This window comes from Marmota monax, unplaced genomic scaffold (assembly GCF_021218885.2).
Source record: "Marmota monax isolate L192 unplaced genomic scaffold, Marmota_monax_Labrador192_F-V1.1 WCK01_AAM20220418_F8-fsc00037, whole genome shotgun sequence".
NCBI lineage: Eukaryota > Metazoa > Chordata > Mammalia > Rodentia > Sciuridae > Marmota > Marmota monax.
In genome coordinates, this window is record NW_026693245.1 from 8,779,716 (window position 1) to 8,803,616 (window position 23,901).

At 33.0% G+C, this 23,901-nt stretch overlaps 1 protein-coding gene across 2 annotated transcripts in view; it reads left to right on the forward strand.

Annotated features, from left to right (window-relative positions):
- The window catches only part of Mtrex (Mtr4 exosome RNA helicase), a 93,916-nt gene that overhangs the window by 58,739 nt on the left and 11,276 nt on the right, over positions 1-23,901 (forward strand). For both annotated transcript variants that reach the window (XM_046456291.2, XM_058583120.1), the window contains 7 exons: positions 3,393-3,521; positions 4,286-4,396; positions 7,112-7,300; positions 11,227-11,390; positions 13,638-13,743; positions 17,811-17,867; positions 18,971-19,133. In XM_046456291.2, the coding sequence (XP_046312247.1) occupies positions 3,393-3,521; positions 4,286-4,396; positions 7,112-7,300; positions 11,227-11,390; positions 13,638-13,743; positions 17,811-17,867; positions 18,971-19,133 (919 nt within the window). The remainder of the gene's footprint in view (positions 1-3,392; positions 3,522-4,285; positions 4,397-7,111; positions 7,301-11,226; positions 11,391-13,637; positions 13,744-17,810; positions 17,868-18,970; positions 19,134-23,901) is intronic.

Below are 23,901 nucleotides of genomic sequence, written 5' to 3' on the forward strand. Positions count from 1 at the left end.
CCTCTCTTGCCCAGAACTTAGCCTCAGCAACAAGTAATTGGGAACAGGATCAGAAATGGCATTCACCTGAGTACTGTGGGGAGAGGGAACTCTCCTGTATTTTTGGATTCACCAGTCTAGAGTTTCTGCTTCAAGCATGGGAAGAGTGAGAGAAGGGAGTAGGGATCTGTTGTTCTCTCTGAATTTTAGCAGACTTCCTTTTTTAAAAAAATATTTTTTAGTTGTCAATGGACCTTTATTTATTTATTTATTTTTAATGTGTGGTGCTGAGAATCGAACTCAGTGCCTCACACATGCTAGGCAAGTGCTTTGCCACTGAGCCATAACCCCAGCTCCTTAGCAGATTTTCTTGATAGGTTGTTTCTTGTTTGACATATATATTCTCTAAGAACACTTCTAGGGACATTAAATGGTTGGTTTTTCAAATTTTCTCCAATTTTGCTAGGAAGTGAATTTGCAGAGCTTTTTACATTACTGTAGCCAGTACTTTAGTAAATCTAAGATTTTATATATTTAAAAAAATTTTTTTTTAGTTGGACACAAAACCTTTATTTTACTTTTATGTGATAATGAGGATCAAACCCAGTGCTACGCGCATGCACTAGGCAAGCGCTATACTGCTGAGCCACAACCCCAACCCCTAAGATTTTATATTTTTTGGGAAAGAAAAGTTTTAACTAATATAATTATGTGTAGACACTATAGCCAGAGTTTTTAAAAATTATTTACCTCCATTGATCCTTAATCCATGTATAAAAGTTATACTACTCAATGAGAGTTCTTTTAGGTAGAAGCAGAAAGAGGATTAGAGTGGAATACATTCATTTTTTTTCTGTTTAAATTGGTAAGTAATTTTTCTATTGAGCCACTTGTATTTGTCTTTTCACTAAAAATGTGAAGTATATTAATTTTAGAATCTAGGTCAAAAACACTAATCTAAATATTTTTGTGGCCAATAGATTTTGACATCAATGGAGAAAAATATACACTGTTGAATAGTTTGAGTCATTTAAGGAAATACAAATTTAACTTTGACCATTTCACATTTTTTTATGTTCTACAGGTTTAGAATTATCAAAATTACATTTTAATATGGTAATTTCAATTTATAGCAAGAAATTAGTCACATTTTAAAAAGAATGAAGAGAAGTTAGGAAAACGTAAATTAAATTATGATTAAAATAGAACATATGAACAAAATTTTAAAAAAATTTAAGGTCTGACAATTATTGGAAAACTTAAACAACACAATAGCTGTTTTTTATTATGTGAAAGATGATGTTGATCCATCTTACAGCATGTTAGGTAAGAAAAATTTTATAATCTTAGGAAATATTTTCAGTAGCAAATTTTTATTTAGTGTTATAATTAAGAAAGCTTTCAAGTGTCTTCAACCTTAGTAACACTTGAGGGTATTTGCATAATGTTGTTTTAAGTGGTAGCTATATGAAGGCAGATGATCATGTATGATATGTTTCAGTTATCTATGTAATTGTTCTATAGATGGAGAATACTTAATTTATTAAAATCTGAAGACTTGTCTATAACAGTTCTAGATTATCTAGAAACATTAAAGATTGCTCCTAAGTCTTAACAGTTTTCTTTTATGCAGATATCATGTTCCCTAACACTTTGGAGTTAATTAATTCTTCAAACTATACAATAAAACTTACTTAGAAAACCTCTAAGGTTCATTTCACCCTCTGAAAAGGGAACATGACAATCACTGAGATGCTTTATAATCTTTGGCTTCTGAAGAAGAGTTGACAGTTGGTCATAACTTTGTTTAGCTCATTGTTTATAAAATTGATTTCTAAACTACTAGGCTGTATGATCTTTGCAGACAAATTATCTAAATCATAAATACATCCATTTTTGTTCGTGTCTAAATCAAGCTGAGTTATGTGTTGAAACTTCTTAAATAATCTCCTTTTGAAAAAGTTGATGCTGGGAAAAAACTAGCTTGTTTTCCTTTTGGATTGGAAAATGGAGTTTATTTTTTAATTATTATTTGTATTAGTTATTGATGGGCTTTTATTCAATAACTAATTTGTTTATATGTGGTGCTGAGAATTGAACTTAGTGCCTCACACATGCTAGGCAAGCACACTGCCACTAAGCCACAATCCCAGCCCCGGAGTTTATGTTTTTTAGGTTTTTTTTTTTTTAATTTTTTTTGTAAATCTGAAAATTCTAATTGTGTTTATGGTTTGTATTTGCAAGTATGTTTTATTTTTGTTAAATATTGGTTAGTTTTTTGCCAAAATAGTTTGTAGATACAGATTCATTTTCATTTATTGACAGATTTTTTATTTTGTAATGTCTTGGGTAGAAGCCAAGTCTTTGCCATGTTCCCCTTCAACCAAAGTAATTTTCCTTTTATATATTTCATGCAAAAGAGATTATTTGAATATTTTACTAAAGAGTAAGGAGTAATTCTTTTGGGGGGGGGGATTGAACTCAGGGGCACTTGACCACTGAGCCACATCCTCAGTCCTATTTTGTATTTTATTTAGAGACAGGGTCTCACTGAGTTGCTTAGCACCTCGCTTTTGCTGAGGCTAGCTTTGAACTCAGAATCCTCCTGCCTCAGCCTTTTGAGCCATTGGGATTACAGGTATGCACCACCATGCCTGGCAAGGAGGAATTCTTTACTGTAACAAAAAAGATCTCTTACTGTTTGAAATTACCAAACAAAGTATCATAGTACAAAAGATGTGATTAGTCCTGAGATCTAGAGATATAAAAAAACAAAAAGCCAGGCATGGTGGCACACACCAGTAATCCCAGCAGCTAGGAGGCTGGTGCAGGAGGATTATGAGTTCATAGCCAGCTTGCAAGGCTCTGAGCTACTCAGAAAGACCCTGTCTATAAATAAAATATTAAAAAGGGCTGGGAATGTGGCTCAGTGGTTAAGCACCCCTGAGTTTAATATCTGGTACCAGGAAAAAAAAAAAAGACTTTGTAAAATGATATGAAATCACATTATAGAAGTGCTAGTACACTGAATAGTAAAATCTGCTTTATCTATTTTGCTTGTTTAATTGGGGTGACATGGATATTTTATTATTTTGGTGATTTGGATAATATTTTTTTATTTTCTGATACTGATCATTTTAATTTATTTTTCCAATTTTTGCATTTTATTTCACAGTGATCTTACTATTAAATTAGAATTCATAAGTACCAAGTTGTTGCTGTGTTTTCTCATCCAGTGGCACATGTTGAAGAATGCTAAAACAACCTTCATTTTATGAAATAAGCATTTATTGCACAGTGTGTGACAGTCATAATGCTAAATGCTGAGAAAACAGATCCTGTATACATGGAACTTAAAAATTTGGGGTCCATTTTTCAAGAATTAATGAACTTTCTTTATCCTCTTTTCCTAGCCTAATTCTGGTGAACTGGATCCCTTATATGTAGTGGAAGTACTTCTGCGCTGTAGCAAAGAGAGCTTGAAAAATTCAGCTACTGAGGCTGCAAAACCAGCTAAACCTGATGAGAAAGGAGAGATGCAGGTTTGTACTTTCTTAGGCTTCAAATACTTTGTGAATTATTTTTTTATCACTGGAGTTTTAAAATGTGATTATAATGAGCATACTGTCATCATTTCTAAATTAGAAGGTTTAAGGTATTTTGGCATACATAATTAGAGCCTCTAATCATGAGGATGATTAATGAGATTTTATTTATTTATTTTATTAAATTATGACCAGGTAATAGTAATAGTAATAAAGATAAAGAGAAATTAAAAATTTAAGTTTCACACAAAGCTGCATTTTATGAGAGCTGTGAATATTTTTCATTATCACTTGTGACTGATTTTACAGTTTGAATCCATTTGTGATGTGTATTTCATTCTTATGGCAATAATGGTTGAAATAGTGTTTCAATAATGAGAAATTTCTTCCCAAGTTTTGTAAGTTAAACTTAACTTTTGTAAGCACTTAACTGCTGAGCCACATTCCCCTCCCCCTATTTTTAATATTTATTAGAGACAGGGACTCACTGAGTTGCCTCCAGCCTCATTAAGTTGCTGAGGCTGGGTTTGAACTCAAGAACCACCTGCTTTAGCCTCCCAGGTAGCTGTGATTATAGGTGTACACCACCACATTCGGCTAGGTTTTACTTTTTACTTATAATCTACTAAGATAAAAGGGGTAGGGAGCTGTTACTACTTATACCTGTGACATACCATAAATATGCCTGCCTTTGATGGATCCAGGTTTAAGAAATGACAGGTTTTGAAAATGTGTAATATTAATTGTGTTTTTATTTATAGGTTGTTCCAGTTTTGGTGCATCTCCTGTCTGCTATTAGCAGTGTCAGGCTTTACATTCCTAAGGACCTTCGGCCAGTGGACAATAGACAAAGTGTTTTAAAATCAATACAGGTATGCATGTTCGTTTTATAACAACTAGAAATTTTATATAAATAGAATTCATAAAGAGGCAACTGAAATGCTTTTAAATATAGTCCTTTCAGAAAAGCTATAAAGAGTACCAGGAGTGGCAATTATTTTCATAAAATGACTACAGCAGATAGATATACATGTAGACTTGTGCTTTCTTTGAATTTGTCAGCAAAGTGCATTACTGTTTTGTACTAAATATGATTTGCTTTGTTCATTAGGAATGAAAATAACTATAAGCTCAGACTGTGTAAAAAAAGTGTTATGTATAAAATCATGTGCCAGGACTTTTAACCATTTTTTAATATAGTTAATAAATGGGTGAAATAATTTAATTTTCCCCTAGAAAAAGGAAGGTTTCAAAGTTTTGTCAATAAACAATTAAGTAGCATTGAGGGATCTGTACAGGAATCTGAGAAAACAAAAATAAATAAATGGAATGCTTTTGGGTTAACATAGGAATTTTTAAGCTATGGTTCATAGGGGGATTTCCTGAAATAAATGATTCTTTAGAAAGTTTTATAAAATTTTTATGTATATGTGGATATTGTTCCAATAAAATGTTCTGGAAGACTTTAAAAGTTCCCAAAGAGTTTAAAACTCTCCTAACTAGGCTGATGATAGATAAATGTATTTTACAAGCTCATCAAGTATAATGTCCTGCTGAAATCTTTTTTTCTAATATTTTCAAAACAGTGGTTTAGTTATGAAGAGAAATACACGTTAGTCATTATTAAGTTGACATAAATAATGCAGTCATTCTGAAAACATGATTTCTTTGTGCATCTGCATTAGGTCAGTTTTTCTGCTAAATTTAAACTTAAATTGAAATGAATTTTTGTTTGGCAAATTGCATTCTTGTCCTTTTGTCTTATAGATCACTGTGCTTTGTCCACAGAAACACATTTCAGCTTTGACATTATCTTTGTTAGTAACTTCACTTCATCTCTCTCCCCCACCACCCCCTGGTGTTGGGGATTCAACCCAGGGCCTTGTGCAAGCAAGGCAAGTACTCTACCAACTAAGCTATATCCCCAGTCCCTACTTCATCTCATTTTTATCTCATTATTTTTAAAAAAGTTAGGCTCTTGTTTTATTTTGCCCCTTTGTAGACATTTATGTTAGTTCCCACATGCTGAGAGCCATAGCCAGTTGGAATGATGCTTGGCATTTTTGCCAGAACAGAGTGGTTGAGAAGTGATGCCAGCCAACCATTGAGATGATGATGGTTATGTTATTAGACCCCTGCTGTCAGCCTTGGCCTGCTACTTTGGAGTTCTGGAGGGGATTCCCATTGGTTGGGGAAGTGCTGGAGGAGGGATTTTCCGGAGGATGGATTTCTGGTTGGTGTGGTGTGTCCTGGGAGAAGAAAATAAAGGGGGTGCAGAGAATAAAGGAGTTCCTGTTTTGAATCTACAAGGCTGTGTGGTGGCTCGGTTATTTTGTGCCCAGCCAGACTGCGGCAACCACATATTAGGAAACCAGTGGATGAAAAATCAGGAATATTATCCTGGTAAAAGAACCCTTCTTTTAATGACTACAGAGTTCTCTTTTGCTATTTAATTTTTATACTTTAGAAATAAAATTTTAACATTTTTCTTGTCCTTGAATTTCATGCCTGTACTCTGTTTCTTAATACATAAAAATTACCCAAGTTGATGTATAAGATAGTGATTTTTGTATTAACACTAGCCCCCTTTGAGTAGGGCAGACAACTGGAAACTTCTATGTGCACTTAAAAACCATAATCAATTTCTTAAAATAGTTTTTATTATTGACTGGACATCAATGTTCAATGTCTTTGAACCTTTTATATATGTTCATTTCTACTCTTATTGGTGCTCCTCCTTATTTTCATTTGTGGTTTTTTTGTTTGTTGTTGTTTGATTTTTTTTTTGATTGTTTGTTTGTTTTTTTGTTTTGAGATGTGGTTTTGCTGTGTTGCCCCGGCCACTCTCAGTCACTCTTAGACTCCTGGGATCATTTGGGCTCAGATGATCCTCATGCCTAGGACTACAGATATTTACCCTAGCTAATGATGATTGTTTTTGTTGTGGTGGTGGGGCCAGGGCCCAGCACATGCTAAGTAGGCACTGACTAGTCAGATTCTGTCTGACCTTTAAGACCTATCCAGAACTTACTTATCTCAGTGAGATACCAGCCTGTGGTGAATTACCCCTTCCCTAGACTCATATGTTCTTTACTTAATAGGTAATAAAAAAGTTAGTATTTAAAGGATTCCAGACACTTTAAAAGTTTCTGTTTTCTAATTCAGTAGTGCCCTGTCTAGGAATCAACTCCAAAGAAAATTCTGGAAAATTCAAAACAATTTGCACATAAGAGATGTTAAATACAGAATTATTTTACAACAATCTAATATTGATGATGGCCTTATTAGATCAGTAAGTTGTAACTTACGTATCCTATTCTATTGACCTATGCGATACTAGATTTATTAGAGACTTATAATAATATTTCCCTTTATCAGTAACTCATAGCATAGCAATTAAACAGGAGTTTCAAAAACCATTGCAATTGGAAAATGCCTTCCAGTTTAACTGAGAAAAAATATATGTAGCATCCTTTTTTTATGTCTATGTGCATATAGAAAAAAGATAAAAGGAAGTATTGACTTAGTTTACTGTTATTAATTGTCTTTAAGAGAAAATGAATTTTACATATTATATTTTGTTTCAGGAAGTTCAGAAGCGTTTTCCTGATGGTGTTCCTTTATTAGATCCTATTGATGATATGGGCATTCAAGATCAAGGTTTGAAAAAGGTCATTCAGAAAGTAGAGGCTTTTGAGCATCGGATGTATTCTCATCCACTTCACAATGATCCAAATTTGGAAACTGTGTACACACTTTGTGAAAAAAAAGCACAGGTATGGCAGAAACTTCATTTTTATGATAAAATTCTATGTACTTTATTAAGTAAATGTGGTTTTCATTTCCTTGTCCTATTGGTCTGATCAGATAAAGTGGAATTTCTGGCTCGATTTTAAATTATCAACTTTCAAACCTATCAGCTCTCAATAGCAAATCAAAATAAAGTCATTATAGTATAGTTCTGTGTTTAATGGATGAGGTTTTTTTTTTTGTTTTTTAAACAGCACAATACTCACCCTTTTAAAGTGTCCCAATTCAGTGGGTTTTTGTTTCTTTGTTTTTTACTACATTCACAACACCACTATCTAATTCGGAACATTTTCTTCACCATAAAACAAACACATCCAATAGCAGTCACTCTCCATTTTCTCACCCTTCAAACCCTGGCAACCACAAGTATACTGCCTATTCCAGACATTTCATATAAATTAAATTACATAATATGTGTCCTCTGTGTCTGCTTTTTTCACCTAGCATATTACCTTCAAGGTTGAAGAATTGGTACTTTATTCCTTTTATAGCTAAGTAATATTTCATTGTATGGATATACCATGTTTTGTTCACCCATTCATCAGTTCGTGGACATTTGATTTTTATCCCACCTTGGTTATTTTAAATAATGGTACTATGAACCTCTTGTACAAACTTCTTTGTGAACCTGGGGTTTTTTTATCTCTTTTGAGTGGAATTGAGTAGAATTATGGGATCCTGTGGAAACTAGGTATATTTTTGAGAACCTTCCAAACTTTTCCAAAGTGGCTGCATCATTTTTGTTATCCAGCAATTTATGAGAGTTCCATGTTGTCCACATCTTGATTAAAACTTACTGTTGTCTGTATTTTTTTACTTTAGCCATTCTGATAGTTTGAAGGTGGTAATAGATTAGTTTTTTAAGGTAGTTGTAATTTCTACTCAGTAGAAGCAGTCTTACAGCCATTACGAATAGTGAAAAAACAATAGAAAAACAATTTTGAAGTAAACACTCTTCTTTCTAATAGTCTCTCCTCTTGAACTATAATGTTTTAATGTGTGCAGATTTACCTTCCTCCATTAAAGTGATAATTCCTTTCTCTTATGCTTTTTTGGCTTTTATTACAAACTACTTTTCATCAATACATTTGTCTTTCTTTCTCACAAACTAGATCTTAAGTTCCTTAGGTTCAAATGTTCCATATTTGTAACTCTCCCATAGTGTTATATATTTATTGTAAAGTAGATGCCAAGAGTTTCTGTCCTTTGGCTTAATAGAATAATACATTTAGTTCATAGTTTTAAAACATTCTTTTTCTAGCTTTTTGTGAATTGTGATCTCCCACGTGACTACAAGACACATTTTGCATCTCTTACCCCTAAGAAGCCTTCCAAATCTGGCCCCTCAATTGTCAATATTTTAAGTTCTTACATCTACTGATATAGGTTTCTCACTTAGTGGAATTGAGACTGCAAAATGAGGCAGTAAAAAGGATATTCTTATAGCATTATTTAAAAAAGCAAATGACTGGGACTGGGGTTGTGGCTCAGTGGTAGAGCACTTACCTAGTATGTGTGAGGCATTGGGTTCGATCCTCATCACTACATAAAGAAATAAATAAACAAAATAAAGGTATTGTGTCCATCTACAAGTAAAAAAAAATAAGAAATTCTTTATTAAAAAAAAAAAAACAACAAATGACTTAAATACTTGGGAATTAATCTAACCAAGGAACTAAAAGAGCTCTACAATGAAAATTACAGAACACTGAAGAAAGATTAATTTCTTAAAAGATGGAAAAATAGGGCTGGGGCTGTAGCTCAGTGGTAGAGTGCTTGCCTAGCATGTGTGAGGTACTGGGTTTGATTCTCAGGACTGCATATAAATAAAATAAAGATCCGTCAACAACTAAAAAAATTTTTAAATGTTTTTTTAAAAGATGGAAAAATATCCCATTTTTTTGATAGAATTAATATTGTCAAAATGGCCATATTACCAAAAGCAATATGTAGATTCAACACAATCCCCATCAAAATACCAATAGTATTCTTCACAGAATTAGAAAAACAATTGTTAAATTCTTTTGGAAGAATAAGAGAGCCAGAATAGCCAAAGCAATACTAAGCAAGAAAAGCAAAGCAGGAGGCATCACAGTACTTGATCTGAAATTACACTACAGAGCTGTAGTAACAAGAATAGTATGGTATTGGCATCAAAATAGATAGAAGGACCAATGGAACAGAATAGAAGACACAGAGACAAACCTATATGTCTACAGCTGTTGGACATTTGACAAAGGTACCGAAAATATATTTTGCAGAAAAGACAGCCTTCATAACAAATGATGCTGGGAAAACTGGATAGCTGTATGTAGAAAAATGAAACTAGACCCCTATCTCTCATCCTATACAAAACTGAAATCAAAATGAGTCAAAGACTTAGACCAGGAACTTTATAACTACTGGAGGAAAACACAGTCAACACTCCATCATACAGTGTTCCTTAACAAGACACCCCCCACCCACAAAGTGTAAGAAATAAAACCAAGAATCAGTGAGATGTCATTAAACTAAAAAGCTTCTGCACAGCAAAAGGAAATGATTAAGAGTGTGAAAAGAGCCTTCAACATGGGAGAAAATCTTAGCCAGCTATTCCTCAGATAGGTGATTAATATCCAGAATATGTCTAGAATTCAAAAAACTTAACACCAAAAAAAAAAAAACTAACCCCATCAACAAATGGGCAAAAGAACTAAACAGAAATTTCTTAATAGAAGAGACAAATGGCCAACAAATATATGAAAAAAATGCTCAACATTTCTAACAATCAAAGATATGCAAATCAAAACTACACTAACACTTCCTCTCACTCTAGTCAGAATGGCCGTGATCAAGAATATGAGCAACGATAAATGCTGGTGAGCTTGTGAGGAAAAAGGTAAACTTGTACCTTGTAACCACTCTGGAAAGCAGTATGGACATTCCTCAAAAAACTATACCACATGACCCAGCTATCACACTCCATGATATTTTCCCAAAAGATCTAACATTACATACCACAGCAAATTAGCCACCTTAATGTTTATCAAAGCACAATTCACAGTGGATAAATTATGGAATCAACCCAGGTGCCTGTCAATAGATGAATGGATTAAGAAGTTTTGGTGTATATATACAATGGTTTCTACTCAGTCATTAAAAAAATGAAATTATGGTATTTGCAAGTATATAGATGGCAATTGAGAATATCATGCTAAGTAAAATAAGCCAAATTCCGAAACTCAGAGGTCTAATATTTTCTCTCATGTGCGGAAGAAAGAAAGGAAAAGAAGCAAAATAAAGGAAAGGGGGAGGGAAGGATAGAATAACATAAAGGGAAGATTAGTAATGCAAAAGGAGATTGAGAGGCAGAGGGGAGGGATGGGTTAGGGGAGGCAATGCGGAAAGAATCCCTTAAAAACCCACACACATACTACAGGAAATTTCACCTTTATGCATAAATAAAAAGAACCAGTCAAATATTAATAAGTAGATAAGCAAAATAAAGAAGGGAAAAGGGGGAGGAGGTTATGAACTAAAATTGAATTTCATGCATATATGAGCTTATTGGGGTGAACCCAACTAGTAGGTATAACTATGAAGCTCTAATTTAAAAAAAAGAAAAAGCAATTTAATATAAACAATCTCAGTGTTGATTGGTAGGAAATGCTGATCAATACAATGGAAACCAAGATTCTCATTAAAGAGAAAGTTGGATTTATATGATCTCTTTGGAAAAGAAATCCTAATATTAAATGGGAAAGGAAGCTTATCTCACTCATGTGTCATGGGGGAAAGCTCCTATGCTTATATATCCATGCATTATACAGAGATGTGTATTCTTTTTCCCCCAGGTAGGGTCTCACCATATTTTCACTTTATAATTGAGCTTTCTTTACTTTCTCTGCCTTAGATTGCAATAGATATTAAATCTGCAAAACGAGAACTGAAGAAAGCAAGAACTGTCCTACAAATGGATGAACTCAAATGTCGCAAACGTGTTTTAAGAAGGTTGGGATTTGCTACTTCTTCTGATGTCATAGAGATGAAAGGACGAGTAGCTTGTGAGATAAGCAGGTAAAGTATTGTTTTTCTGGAAAGTTGATTTTAAGATAAGATAATATTTTTTAAATGAAAGGTGTTTATCTTTAGCAAAAAGCTGTGTTAAATATAAACGTGTCATAATACCTTTCACATTACATACAGTTTTAGATCACAAAATTAAGATATTAGAAAAAGGTCGAGTCTCAGTAATTAATACACAAACACACACATGCGCACCTCAGCCATTTGATATATTTTATATGAAATAGTTTTTTAGGGGCTGGGGTTGTGGCTCAGTGGTAGAGCGCTCACCTAGCACGTGTGAGGCCCTGGGTGGTATCCTCAGCACCACATAAAAACAAATAAACAAAATAAAGGTATTGTGTACAACTAAAAAATAAAATATTTTTAAAAAAGAAATAGCTTTTTAATGCATAATGTAATTTTTACATAATCTTAGTTTATGCATAATCATGTGTGTGTAGAGAAAGAGAATTTATTTATTTTTATTTTACATATATGAACATTTCTCCATCTAGAAACTAATAGATAACCATTATCTTTTTATGTGTGTTGGAGATTTTACTGAAATTTTGGGCTAACCATAAGATATTACAATAGCATATTAGAGATCATAGCTTAAAAATGGATATAAGATAGAGTCATCTCTCTGTATTCTCAGGGTTCTGCATTCACGGATTCATCCAAATGTGAATAGAAAATATTTTAGGGGAAAAAAATGGCATCCATACAGCACACATACAGATTTTTTTTCTGGTCATTATTCCCCAAATAATACAGTATAATAATTATATATTGCATTTATAATATGTATTATAAGCAATCTAGGGATTACTTATATAAGTTTGATCTATTTATTCATATGCTAAAATTCATGTTACTAGAATTATTTTTTTCTGGTATGACCTACTGGCTAACAATAAAAATTTATTAAATCTGTAGCCAGATTTAGTCTTGGAAGAATGTGTATTGATTTTATCTTAAGATACATTTTCTGTTTATAGAACTGATATTATATCAAAGTACATTAATATTTTCTCAAAATTTGCAAAAATTTGGGGTCATTGTATACTCCTTCTGTCTTCCTATATCAAACTCTCTGCCCTTTTAAACATCGTCACCTACTAATGTACATTCATTATTTCTTGCCTAGTTTACTGCACTAGCTCCCTATTTATTCATTGCCTACTTTCTTGAGATTTTTACATCCTTCAGACTGCCTTTACAACATTCTTTCTAAAACACAAATTCTTGCATATCATTCATTGGTAAAAGTTTTTTTGTGATTCTCTATTGCTTTTTAAGCATAAATACTATAACCTTGTATATTCTTGCTCTTCCTTCTTCAGCCTATTTATTGACACATTCTTCAAATACTGTTGCTTTGGTTGACATGACTTTTTCTTTATCATTACCTTCCATCCTGCTAATTCCTTAGTCTTTTTTTCCAAGATCTCTTACAATTTGCTGTGGGCCTCTCCAGTCTGACTTTAGGCTCCTCAACTTTTTATACATAACCACCTGTATGAACTTCTTTAGAGCACTCTGTTAGACCACTGTTCTGTGATGTTTGGTTTACTTGTTGGCCTCCCACGTTAGACTGTGGTTATTGGAAATAGTCTTGTCTTGTTGGTATTGTCTTCTTTTGACTTAACTCTCGATTTACCTTAGTGGATCCAAATTTAGTTTTTTTACTTTTATTTTTGAAGTTACATTTGTAAAGATTAATAGTTTGTAGCTATATGCTTTTTAAATTTTAGTTGTAGATGGACACAACACCTTTATTTTATTTATTTATTTTTACATGGTGCTGAGTATCAAACCCAGAGCCTCATACGAGTGAGGCAAGCACTCTACCACTGAACCACAACCCCAGCTCTAGCTGTATACTTTTTTAGTATGAAGAAAAATTTATACGGTAAGCAACAGTTTGTTTTATTCAAAGGCTGTTGCCCATCTTGAGTGTAGACACTAGAAAAATAAGGTGTGATATGTGGGCTTGGTGGGCATAAATTGTGATTTCTAACAAAGTTCTTTTTCATATCTTGATGTAGGTTCTCACTAAGTTGCTGAAATTGGCTTTGAACTCATGATCCTCTTTCTTTAAGTCTTCTTAGTCGCTGGGATTACAGGCGTGCACCACCATTCCCAGCAAAATAATACATTTTATTAAAACAGCATGCTGAAGGTATATATAGTCAACATTTGTTTTATATGCTGACATTTGATATTTATTCTTTTTTCTTTTTCCTTTGACAGTGCTGATGAACTGCTTCTAACTGAGATGATGTTTAATGGACTTTTCAATGACCTTTCTGCAGAACAAGCAACAGCGTTATTAAGCTGCTTTGTGTTTCAAGAGAATGTGAGTAAATAGATTTAGCATATTTGATTTACTAATTCACACGTGCTGTGGTTTAGGTTAAATTAGTGTAATAGATGGTTCTTTTTTTGTGGTCTTGGTCAAAGCACATTTAACACAAATATAGTAGGAAAGAATTGAATAATTAAGTGTGTACATTATTAGAAGAGTAAGATTTTATCTGTGGACAGTTCATCACTAATCCGATTCCAAGTTTTTTATTTGCTTTTATAACCCAGTTTATTACTCAGTTCTAGAAAGAAAAAGATAAGTGGAAATAAAATTTAGGAATATCTAATAAAAATGAAGATAGATAATAAGGTTGAATTAAACACATCCCACTATGAGAGATAACTGCGAAGCAATTAATCCTGTGAGAAACTGAAGTCTCAGTTTTCATGGGCAAGGTTTAAGGCAGTGATGATAAAATCCTTGTTGGTTTAATATGAGTAGTTAGTAATTAATTTTTAATATGAGTAATTAGTTAATTTTTAAGAATTCCTAAAAATACAGAAATGGCCATAATTCAGTGGTTGAGTGCTTGTCTTAATATGCACACGACCCTAGGTTTGATCCTCAGTGCCACAAGAAGACATTTGGAATAAAGTGCCGAATGGAGCACACAGAAGTACTAATTACCCTTGTACTGTTTTCCCCAAACCAGGATGGTTTGCTTTTAAAAGTAAAATATATTCTAGAGATTAGTGCTCTATCTGATGTGTGTGTGGTAAGAATTTGTTCCCAATTAGTAGGCTCCCTATTTACCTCACTATGAATTGTGATGCATTCTTGTTGTCATATATAACAAATTAAAATTTTTTTAAAAAGTAAAAAAATATTGTTTTACTGTTCAAGTTTAAGGTATAATTCATTGTAGAGAATTAAGACAAGGACTTAAGCCTTGTAAAAATTTAATCTTGTTTTCTAAATTTTTAGAGGATGTTTTACTGTATTCCATAGTTTGATTTTTAATTAAATTGTATAAGACAAAGTGTTTTTTTTCAGTTCTGCTGTTGATCTGTTTACCTATTAATGATTTTCCTTTTTTGTAACATGCCACAATTTTTATTGCAGTGTGGCCATTTTTGTGAAGGTGGAGAGTTTGATCTTAAAGCAATGTTTCATTTAAGGCTTTTTTAATACAGAAATTGCCATCATGACTGACATTTGAAGTCTCTTTAATGTTGCAACACTCATGATAAACATAAAACTATACTTATTCAGTAGTGTACACTCAGTGGAAAACAAAAAGGCATTAATAACAGGTATTTCTTTTAAGAAGATATGCAGATAACAGGAATGAGCACTGAAGCACTAGCATAAATTGATGACAGAGTTAGCAAAACAATCGGCATTTCTTTTGAGAGATTGAACTCATTTTTTTTTTTTTTTTTTTTTTTTTTTTTTTTTAATTTTTTAATATTTTTCAGTTTTCAGCAGACACAACATCTTTGTTTGTATGTGGTGCTGAGGATCCAACCCGCGCCGCACGCATGCCAGGCGAGCGCGCTACCGCTTGAGCCACATCCCCAGCCCCTGAACTCATTTTTTATAAAGTGTTTTTCATGCATAGTGTAATATGCGTACTGCCATGTCTCAAAAAAAGACTAAGGCAGGTGAGGTGCATGAATGCTCCAGTGCCTCACAGAACTACTGTCAAGTGCAACAAAATAATACTGAAAAAATTTCACCATCTGACCAGTACAGGGTTATTTCAAGGCATTCAGTGCACTGCAAGAGGGGCATATAACCAGTTGTTTGGGGAAAAATAAGATAGGAAGGAATCCTTGGGTTCTCCATAAAAATACCATATTAGAGAATAGAATGGCAACACTTAATAGGAGGCTTAAATGAATCATACCTCCTTCATTCATTATGTTGGAAAGGCCAGGTGGGAAGGGAAAACAAAACAAAAGAAAACAAAAAACCACCTAATGCTTTTCCAGTGGACTGGGCTGGAAAAGTGAAACCCTCTTGTGATCCAGAAGGCACATGTCAGTCATTTTACAATGGTTTTCCTTCATGTGAAACTGTTGAACTGTCTCCCAGTTTCTCTGTAAGTATCGAACGGTCCTTAATATCATCCAAGCCATTTATTTGCCACTTGTTTAATACCTGTAAATTTCTTTTTAATGGTATCTTTAGAGCACCTAAAGATAGAGCAATTTCTGTGGTGTCTCTGTCAGCCTTACTCCAGGCACCACAGATACAGCAGAAAGTTTTACTTTCATGAATCTTAGATGCAAAGTTAGTGAAGATATATAAAATACAAACATATTCTGTCAAGTAGTGATGAAAATTGGGAGAAAAGTAAAAGGGTTGGATAGAGATCCCTGGGTATTGGGGTTACTACTATTTTAAATAAGATTATTAGAAAAGGTTTTCCCAGTAAACTGTAATTTGAATTGAGATCTGCAGGAGAGATGAAGGGGCATATTGTGTTCTTATCTGGTAGGACAGCATTAGTAAAATTGTACTTGTTCCTCTTATATCAAGACCAGTACTTTGTACCTATAGTGGCTAGAAAAAAAGGAAGGTGATTAGTTGCTGTTGCCCATGAATGGACATAATGTCAAAGACATTTAATGGTCTTATATTATTTACTAAACTGAGATGTTGAGTTCATACTGGCTCTTTTGCTTTTTCCTCATTCATCAATAAACTTTGGTTTTAACAGGAACAATATAGAGTCTAGTTCATGCTTTATTACATAATATGCACATGTGCATGATACAAATCAAAACTAAGTCATTTGTAACTACTGATGCTTAAAATGTAGGGAGGTGCATTTCAACTAATCTGTAATTGCTTTTTTAAAAAATCACTTGTAATTACTTTAAATTCTGTCCTACACATACCATTCTTCCTCCTCCTCGATTGTGATTTCCCACCCCTATTACCTCCCCCATTCGGTCCCCTTCCTCTACTTCACTGCTCTCCCCTCTATTTTCATGAGACCACCACCCTCTCCCACCATATCTTTTAGTCCTTATTTCTCTCTAAGTTTCTGTATATAAGAGAAAACATTTAACCCTTAATTTTCTGTGTCTGGCTTATTTCACTTAGCATGGTATTCTCCAGTTCCATTCATTTACCAGAATGACAGAATTTCATTCTTTATATCTGAGTAAAACTTCATTGTGTTTATATACTTTTCATTTGTTGACACACAACCTTGGCTAGTTCCGTAACTTGGCTATTGTGAATTGCACTGCTATAAACATTAGTAACATTTATACCATTCTTACAATAATTTTGTTGTATATTAACTCTACCTTTGTCAAAATTTCTTTATTAATAATATTTTATTTTTATCACAAGCCTGTCAGTTTTATGAATCCGGCTTTATTATTTCTAACAGGGCAAGAGTTCAACATTCAGAATTCAAGGAACTTGTCCAAGTGTATTGTGATGGACATGAAACTTTATTATAATCTAAGTGAAAAATTGATACTCTTTATAGTGGGAAAGCAGTAGTAAGAATACTAAAAGGGTTGGGGTTATAGATCAGTGGTAGAGCACTTGCCTAGCAGGTGTGAGACACTGGATTCAGTTCTCAGATTGCAAATTAATTAATTAATTAAGGTCTATCAACAACTAAAAAAATATTTTAAAAAATACTAAAAATCAGATTGAACTTTGTTATGCTTGTTAAAGAGCTGGAAATATCTGGGTAAAATAAAAATTAAGGGCAATATTTTTAATGTCCTTTATCCATCTCAAATTTCCAGTTCCTATAGAGTTCTTACGAGTTTCCTGTGATTAAACCATTTATGGTGTTGATGCAACTAAACTGTATGTTTGCAATATTTGCTGTCTTTCTTGGTTCCATTTGTAATGATAAAAATAGTACACTTTGTAAATTTAGCTGTGTAATATTTTCCTCTGAAATATTGAGAATGAAAAGTTATATTGCTTGTAAAGTTGATTTGAAATGCAAAATGCTAATGACTCTAAAAGTCATTATAATTTGATAATAATGGATAACACAAAAGCTTTGTTTGATTTTTAAAAACAGGTGATATGCACTGCACTCTAAACTTATATTTTTAAACTTTTTTTTTCCATAGTCTAGTGAGATGCCCAAATTGACAGAACAGTTAGCAGGTCCACTTCGACAAATGCAGGTAAGATAGTATATTGTAAAATAAATGTTGTGATAGTGTAATCCTAGTACTTTATTATTCCACAGAGACAACTGTAGTTGGGATTAAATATATCATTTGATGTTAGTCATTTAATGCTGTTTTATTAACATTTTTATTATTTTCATTTTAGTAATTAAACATTCTCATTACAATGAATTGTATATAGTCTCTGAATGCAGATTTAAAACTGAATAGTGTGGATAGGATATTGACAATTCATTGCTTACATCATTTTCTTCTTTAGTGGGAAAAATGGCATTGCATACATTTAGTATACTTTTGGCACATTTTTCCATTCTAGTTAATAACAACATTTTAAAATCTGCTTTATCATTAGTTATTTATCACTAAATACTCAAAGCCTCAGTATCTTATAGAAATAAATCTGTGTCTTTTTTTATTTCCTGAAAATGAACTATTTTTTTATCTGCCTTTTAAGTTAAATAAATCATAAAAAATAGCTCTCAGTGGAACGTTCAGTATCTCTTAATGTTACTAAGAAATGAGAAAATAAAATGTTAAGATATATATACTTTTAAGTATTGCTGGGGAAATATATACTTTTCCATAGGATTTGTTTTCTTCTAAATGCTTTGTTATTGTTTTGGTTTTATTAATGAAACAATTAGAGATTTTTCATTTTTTAATTTTTTTTTTAGTTTCATTTTCATTTTTCATTTTTTTATTTTTTTATTTTTATGTGGTGCTGAGGATCAATCCAGTACCTCACGCTTGCAGGGCAAGCACTCTACCACTGGGCTACAACCCCAGCCCAATTAGAAATTATTTAAATGGTACTTTCTGAATAATTTTAATATAGAGTTCTCAGGTTTTGTAGAAAAGAAACAACTGGCTGAAAATCATGTTCCTGGTATATTTCTTAGCCACTTCAACATGAAGAAAAAAGCTTAACTGTTTAATCACTTAGCATTGTGCATCCTTAGAAATAAGACTATCCAAATTGCAGAATAACATCTAAAGTATAGGGAACTTTGTGTAATACTGACTTTGGAATCCTAAAGAAAAAAGTGATGTAGGAGATCACGAGTAAGGAATTTTAGCTATGTCTTTTATTTTTAAAGGAATGTGCTAAAAGAATTGCAAAAGTTTCAGCAGAAGCAAAATTGGAAATTGATGAGGAAACTTACCTAAGCTCATTCAAACCTCACCTAATGGATGTGGTATATACCTGGGCAACTGGAGCTACCTTTGCCCACATCTGCAAAATGACAGATGTCTTTGAAGGTATGGTTAAATTTTGTGTACACGTACATATTCCCAGTATAAGAAATATACTCAAGATAGTCTTGTTTTAATTAAACGTGAATAATATATTTTTTTTAAATTTTGATAGTAAAATGGAATCTTCTGCCCATGTTGGTTAAAAAAAATATTTTCTACAGACCTTTTGTATTATTCAATAAGCACAGTCTGCTTCTACTAAATTACTTAGGAAACTATTTTAACAGAACATAACTCTGTGCCTAAGTGTGTGCATTCATAAATAGATGATCTTAGTAAGTTATATATGTGTATATTTTTGCAGTTTGCTTTTGTTCTCTTGGTAAGAACTTAATGGTTTGCTATAAGATTTCATGAAAAATAGCAGAGCTGAAATGATTAATCATTGCATGTGTAATAACAAACATGGCTTCATTCAGACTATTATTACAGAATGAAGCAAATTAAAATTAATGAGCAGAATTTTAAGAAACCGAAGAATAACTGTTATCTGCCTGTCATATAATAATTACATTTTGTCATATAATAAAATTACATTTTGATATACCCAATATTATATGACTTCCAGCTGATAATATTATGGAAATAATACATTATTGATTTTAGGAGTCAGTAATTTGTATGATGAGGTTAAATTTCTCTGCCACAGAATTTTTTTTATTAATTTTTTAAAAATAAATGATAGCAGAATACATTACAATTCATATGACACATATAGAGCACAACTTTTCATACCTCTGGTTGTATATAAAGTATGTTCACACCAATTCATGTCTTTGTACATGTACTTTGGATAATGATGTCCATCACATTCTACCATCATTGCTAACCCCCTGCCCCCTCCCTTCCCCGTCCTATCTAGAGTTTGTCAGTTCCTCCTCTGTTCCCCCTCCTTACCCCATTATGAGTCATTCACCTTATATCAGAGAAAACATTGAACATTTGTTTTGTTGGAATTGGCTAACTTCACTTGGCATTATCTTCTCCAACTCCATCCATTTACCTGCAAATGCCATGATTTTATTCTCTGAGTAATATTCCATTGTATATATATGCCACATGTTTTTATCCATTCATCTACTGAAGGGCATCTAGTTTTGCTATTGTGAATTGTGCTGCTATAAACATTGATGTGGCTGTGTCTCTGTAGTATGCTATTTTTAAATCCTTTGGGTATAGACCAAGGAGAAGAACAGCTGGGTCAAATGGTGGTTTTTCATTCCCAGTTTTCAAGGAATCTCCATACTACTTTCCATATTGGCTGTACCAATTTGTAGTCGCACCAGCAGTGTACCTTTTCCCTCACATCCTCACCAACACTTATTGTTATTTGTCTTCGTAATTGCTGCCATTCTGACAGGAGTGAGAAGAGTAGTTTTGATTTGCATTTCTCTAATTGCTAGAGATGATGAACCTATATATTTGTTGATTAATTGTATATCTTCTTCTGAGAAGTGTCTGTTCAGGTCCTTGGCCCCTTTATTGACTGGGTTTTTATTTTTTTGGTGTTTAGCTTTGTGATGTGTGAAGGGTAAAAAATTGCTCACAAGATGTAGGTTCTCTATTCACCTCACAGATTGTTTCTTTTGCTGAGAGGAAACTTTTTAGTTTGAATTCATCCCATTTATTGATTCTTGCTTTTAATTCTTTTTTCTTTTTTTAATTGTTGATAGACTTATTTTATTTACTTATATGTGGTGCTGAGAATTGAACCCAGTGCCTCACATATGCCAGTCAAGTGTCTATGATTTAATTCCTAGGTCTTTGATCCACTTTGAGTTGAGTTTTGTGTATGGTGAGAGATAGGGCTTAATTTCGTTTTGTTGCATATGTTTTTCTAGTTTGCCCAGCACCATTTATTGAAGAGGCTATCTTTTCTCCAATGTATGTTTTTGGCACCTTTGTCTAATATAAGATAATTGTAATTTTGTGGGTTAGACTCTGTGTCCTCTGTTCTGTCCCATTGGTCTACCAGTCTTATTTGGTGCCAATACCATGCTGTTTTTGTTATTATTGCTCTATAGTATAGTTTAAGGTCTAATATAGTGATGCCACCTGCTTCACTCTTCCTCCTAAGGATTGCTTTAGCTATTCTGGGTCTCTTATTTTTCCAGATGAATTTCATGATTGCTTTTTCTATTTCTATGAGGAATGCCATTGGAATTTTGATCAGAATTGCATTAAATATGTATAGTGCTTTTGGTAATATGATCATTTTGATAATATTAACTCTGCTTGTCCAAGAGCAAGGGTAGATCTTTTCATCTTCTAAGGTCTTCTTTGATTTCTTTAGGGTTCTGTAGTTTTCATTGTATAGATCTTTTACCTCTTTCTTGATTTGATTGCCAAATGTGGTTTTTTTTTTTTTTTTTTTTTTTTGAGATTATTGCAAATGGGATAGTTTTCCTCATTTCCCTTTCAGAGCGTCTGCCATAGAATATAAAAGTTCTAAATTAAGATCGTTTATTATATTGATCTTTATGGGTTTTAAAGTTTCGTTTTTGATTTTCAGGGTTTTTTTTCCCCCCTTCTTCTTTTTTTTTAAAGTTATAGATGGACATAATACCTTTATCTATCTACCTACCTATCTATTTATTTATTTATTCATTCTTATGTGGTGCTGAGATTGAACCCAGAGCCTCACACATGCTAGGCATGTGCTCTACCTTTGAGCTGTAGCCCCAGCCCAGTTTTAAGGTTTTTAATGTCATAGTTTATACATCGTACATTGTTTTTTAATTAATTTAATGTGGTGTCTTAGAACTTTCCCTAAAGATAATAAATTTCTAAACCATCAATTAGTGAAAGGCCCCAGATACTCTGCTGAGCATTTTGTTACTGAGGTCACAGTTAAGTAACTCATCATGCTAAGAGTTTTGTAAGATTTGCATCTAATCACTAAAATAGCATTTCATTGTAAATAGTATCATCTCCATTTTGCATAAGGAATTCAAGGTAAATAATCTTGCTAGTGTCATCATACCATAATTTGACCTCTGTGACTACAAGTTGATAACTTTGTTTAATCACTGTAACAACTTATTATTAAACTTTGAACACCTGAAGACTCCTTAAACCCTACCCTAGAATATACCATCTTCATCCGCAAAAAATTCATGCTTTTAGGAATGGTAAGAAAGTTCATAATAGTTCATGGTAGGTAGCAACAGTTGAGTCTGAGAAAAGTTAGGTGTGACATACCTTAGTTGGGAACATTGCTTAACACACAGGAACTTAGGTCAGTGATGGCAGTTTTTGTGTTTCAGAGATATCAAGGTAATGAAATACAGCAGTTCTACTCTTCATTTAGCCAACGTTTTGAAAAATACAGATGAAATTCTGTGCCTCAATAAATACCTGCTTCTCAAGTAAAGTCAAAACACTGACACAAAACAATAGTGAAACATAGCAGAGATTAGTTTTTTTAAAAAAATAAAAATCAAAGGGTTAAAAACCCTAAGACTAACTAATAACATTTAGTTATTTCTATAAATTTTTTTGTGGATTATTTTTCTGTCCTTTTCTATGCTTAAATGGAAATGTTATCGCAATATAGATGATAAATCCTGAAGCTGTATAGTTCTGCCCAAGTACCTGTTGCCTCTGTGAATTGATCTTTTTCACAGCATACTGCCTCTTTTGAATTTGGGTGGGAGTCATTTCTAGATTATAATTTGCTCCAAATCTAAGTTTGAAGAATTTGAGAAATTCAGTTTTCTAATTATAACTTGAAGTCAGGTCTAACATCAGCATGATTTTCATGTTTTTCTGGTCTAAATGCCATTAGCTAAATCTTTTCTTTCTAAAGTTGGGACAGACTATATATATTAACTCTTAAAAGCAACATGATTAGCCAGGTGCAGGGTGGGGTAGGGGTGCACGCCCATAATCCCATTGGCTTGGCAGACTGAGTTAGAGTTCAAAGTTCACCTCAGCAACTGCAAGGTGTGAAGCAACTCAGTGAGACACTGTCTCTGAATAAAATACAAAATGGCGCTGGGGATGTGACTCCATAGTTGAGTGTCCCCGAGTTCCATCCCCAGTACCAAAAAACAAAACATAATTAAACAAACAAAAAAACTTGAGAACCTTGATTTACTTAGAATAATAGTTTCTTTTTCCATCATAGTGTTTCTCTCTTCTTAATTTTTATCATGTTATTTAGTTCTTCTATTTCAAAATAAGCATTCTCTCATCTTTTTAATTTATTTATTTATTTTTGAGAGAGAGAGAATTTTAATATTTATTTTTTAGTTTTTTTCAGCGGACACAACATCGTTGTTTGTATGTGGTGCTGAGGATCGAACCCCAGCCGCGCACGCATGCCAGATGAGCACGCTACCGCTTGAGCCACATCCCCAGCCCACATTCTCTCATCTTGTTATTTTACATTTTTATATGATGGGGAAAATATTATAATCAAAGCTCTAGCTCATAGTGTAGTGTGTCTTTCTTTTTAATGTCATAAAATAGTTGCATTGGAATTTTTTAATGTGCTATGTTCAAAACATATTTGTTCCTGATAAGATTCTTAATTTTTTTTTTTTACATAAAATTGCCTGATTTATACTCTGAGCCTCGGAAGTAGTTACACATATTCTTCAACCATTAACTGGGGCTAGTTAACACTGTAATGATTAAGAACATGTGTTTTGAAATGTCTGATGCTAGCGAACCATTTATAATGGTATTCAGTTCAGGAATTTTGAAGACTATATTTAAAACTACTCTGTCCCCCTAAGAAAGGATAGAACATATTGTTTCTTATTTT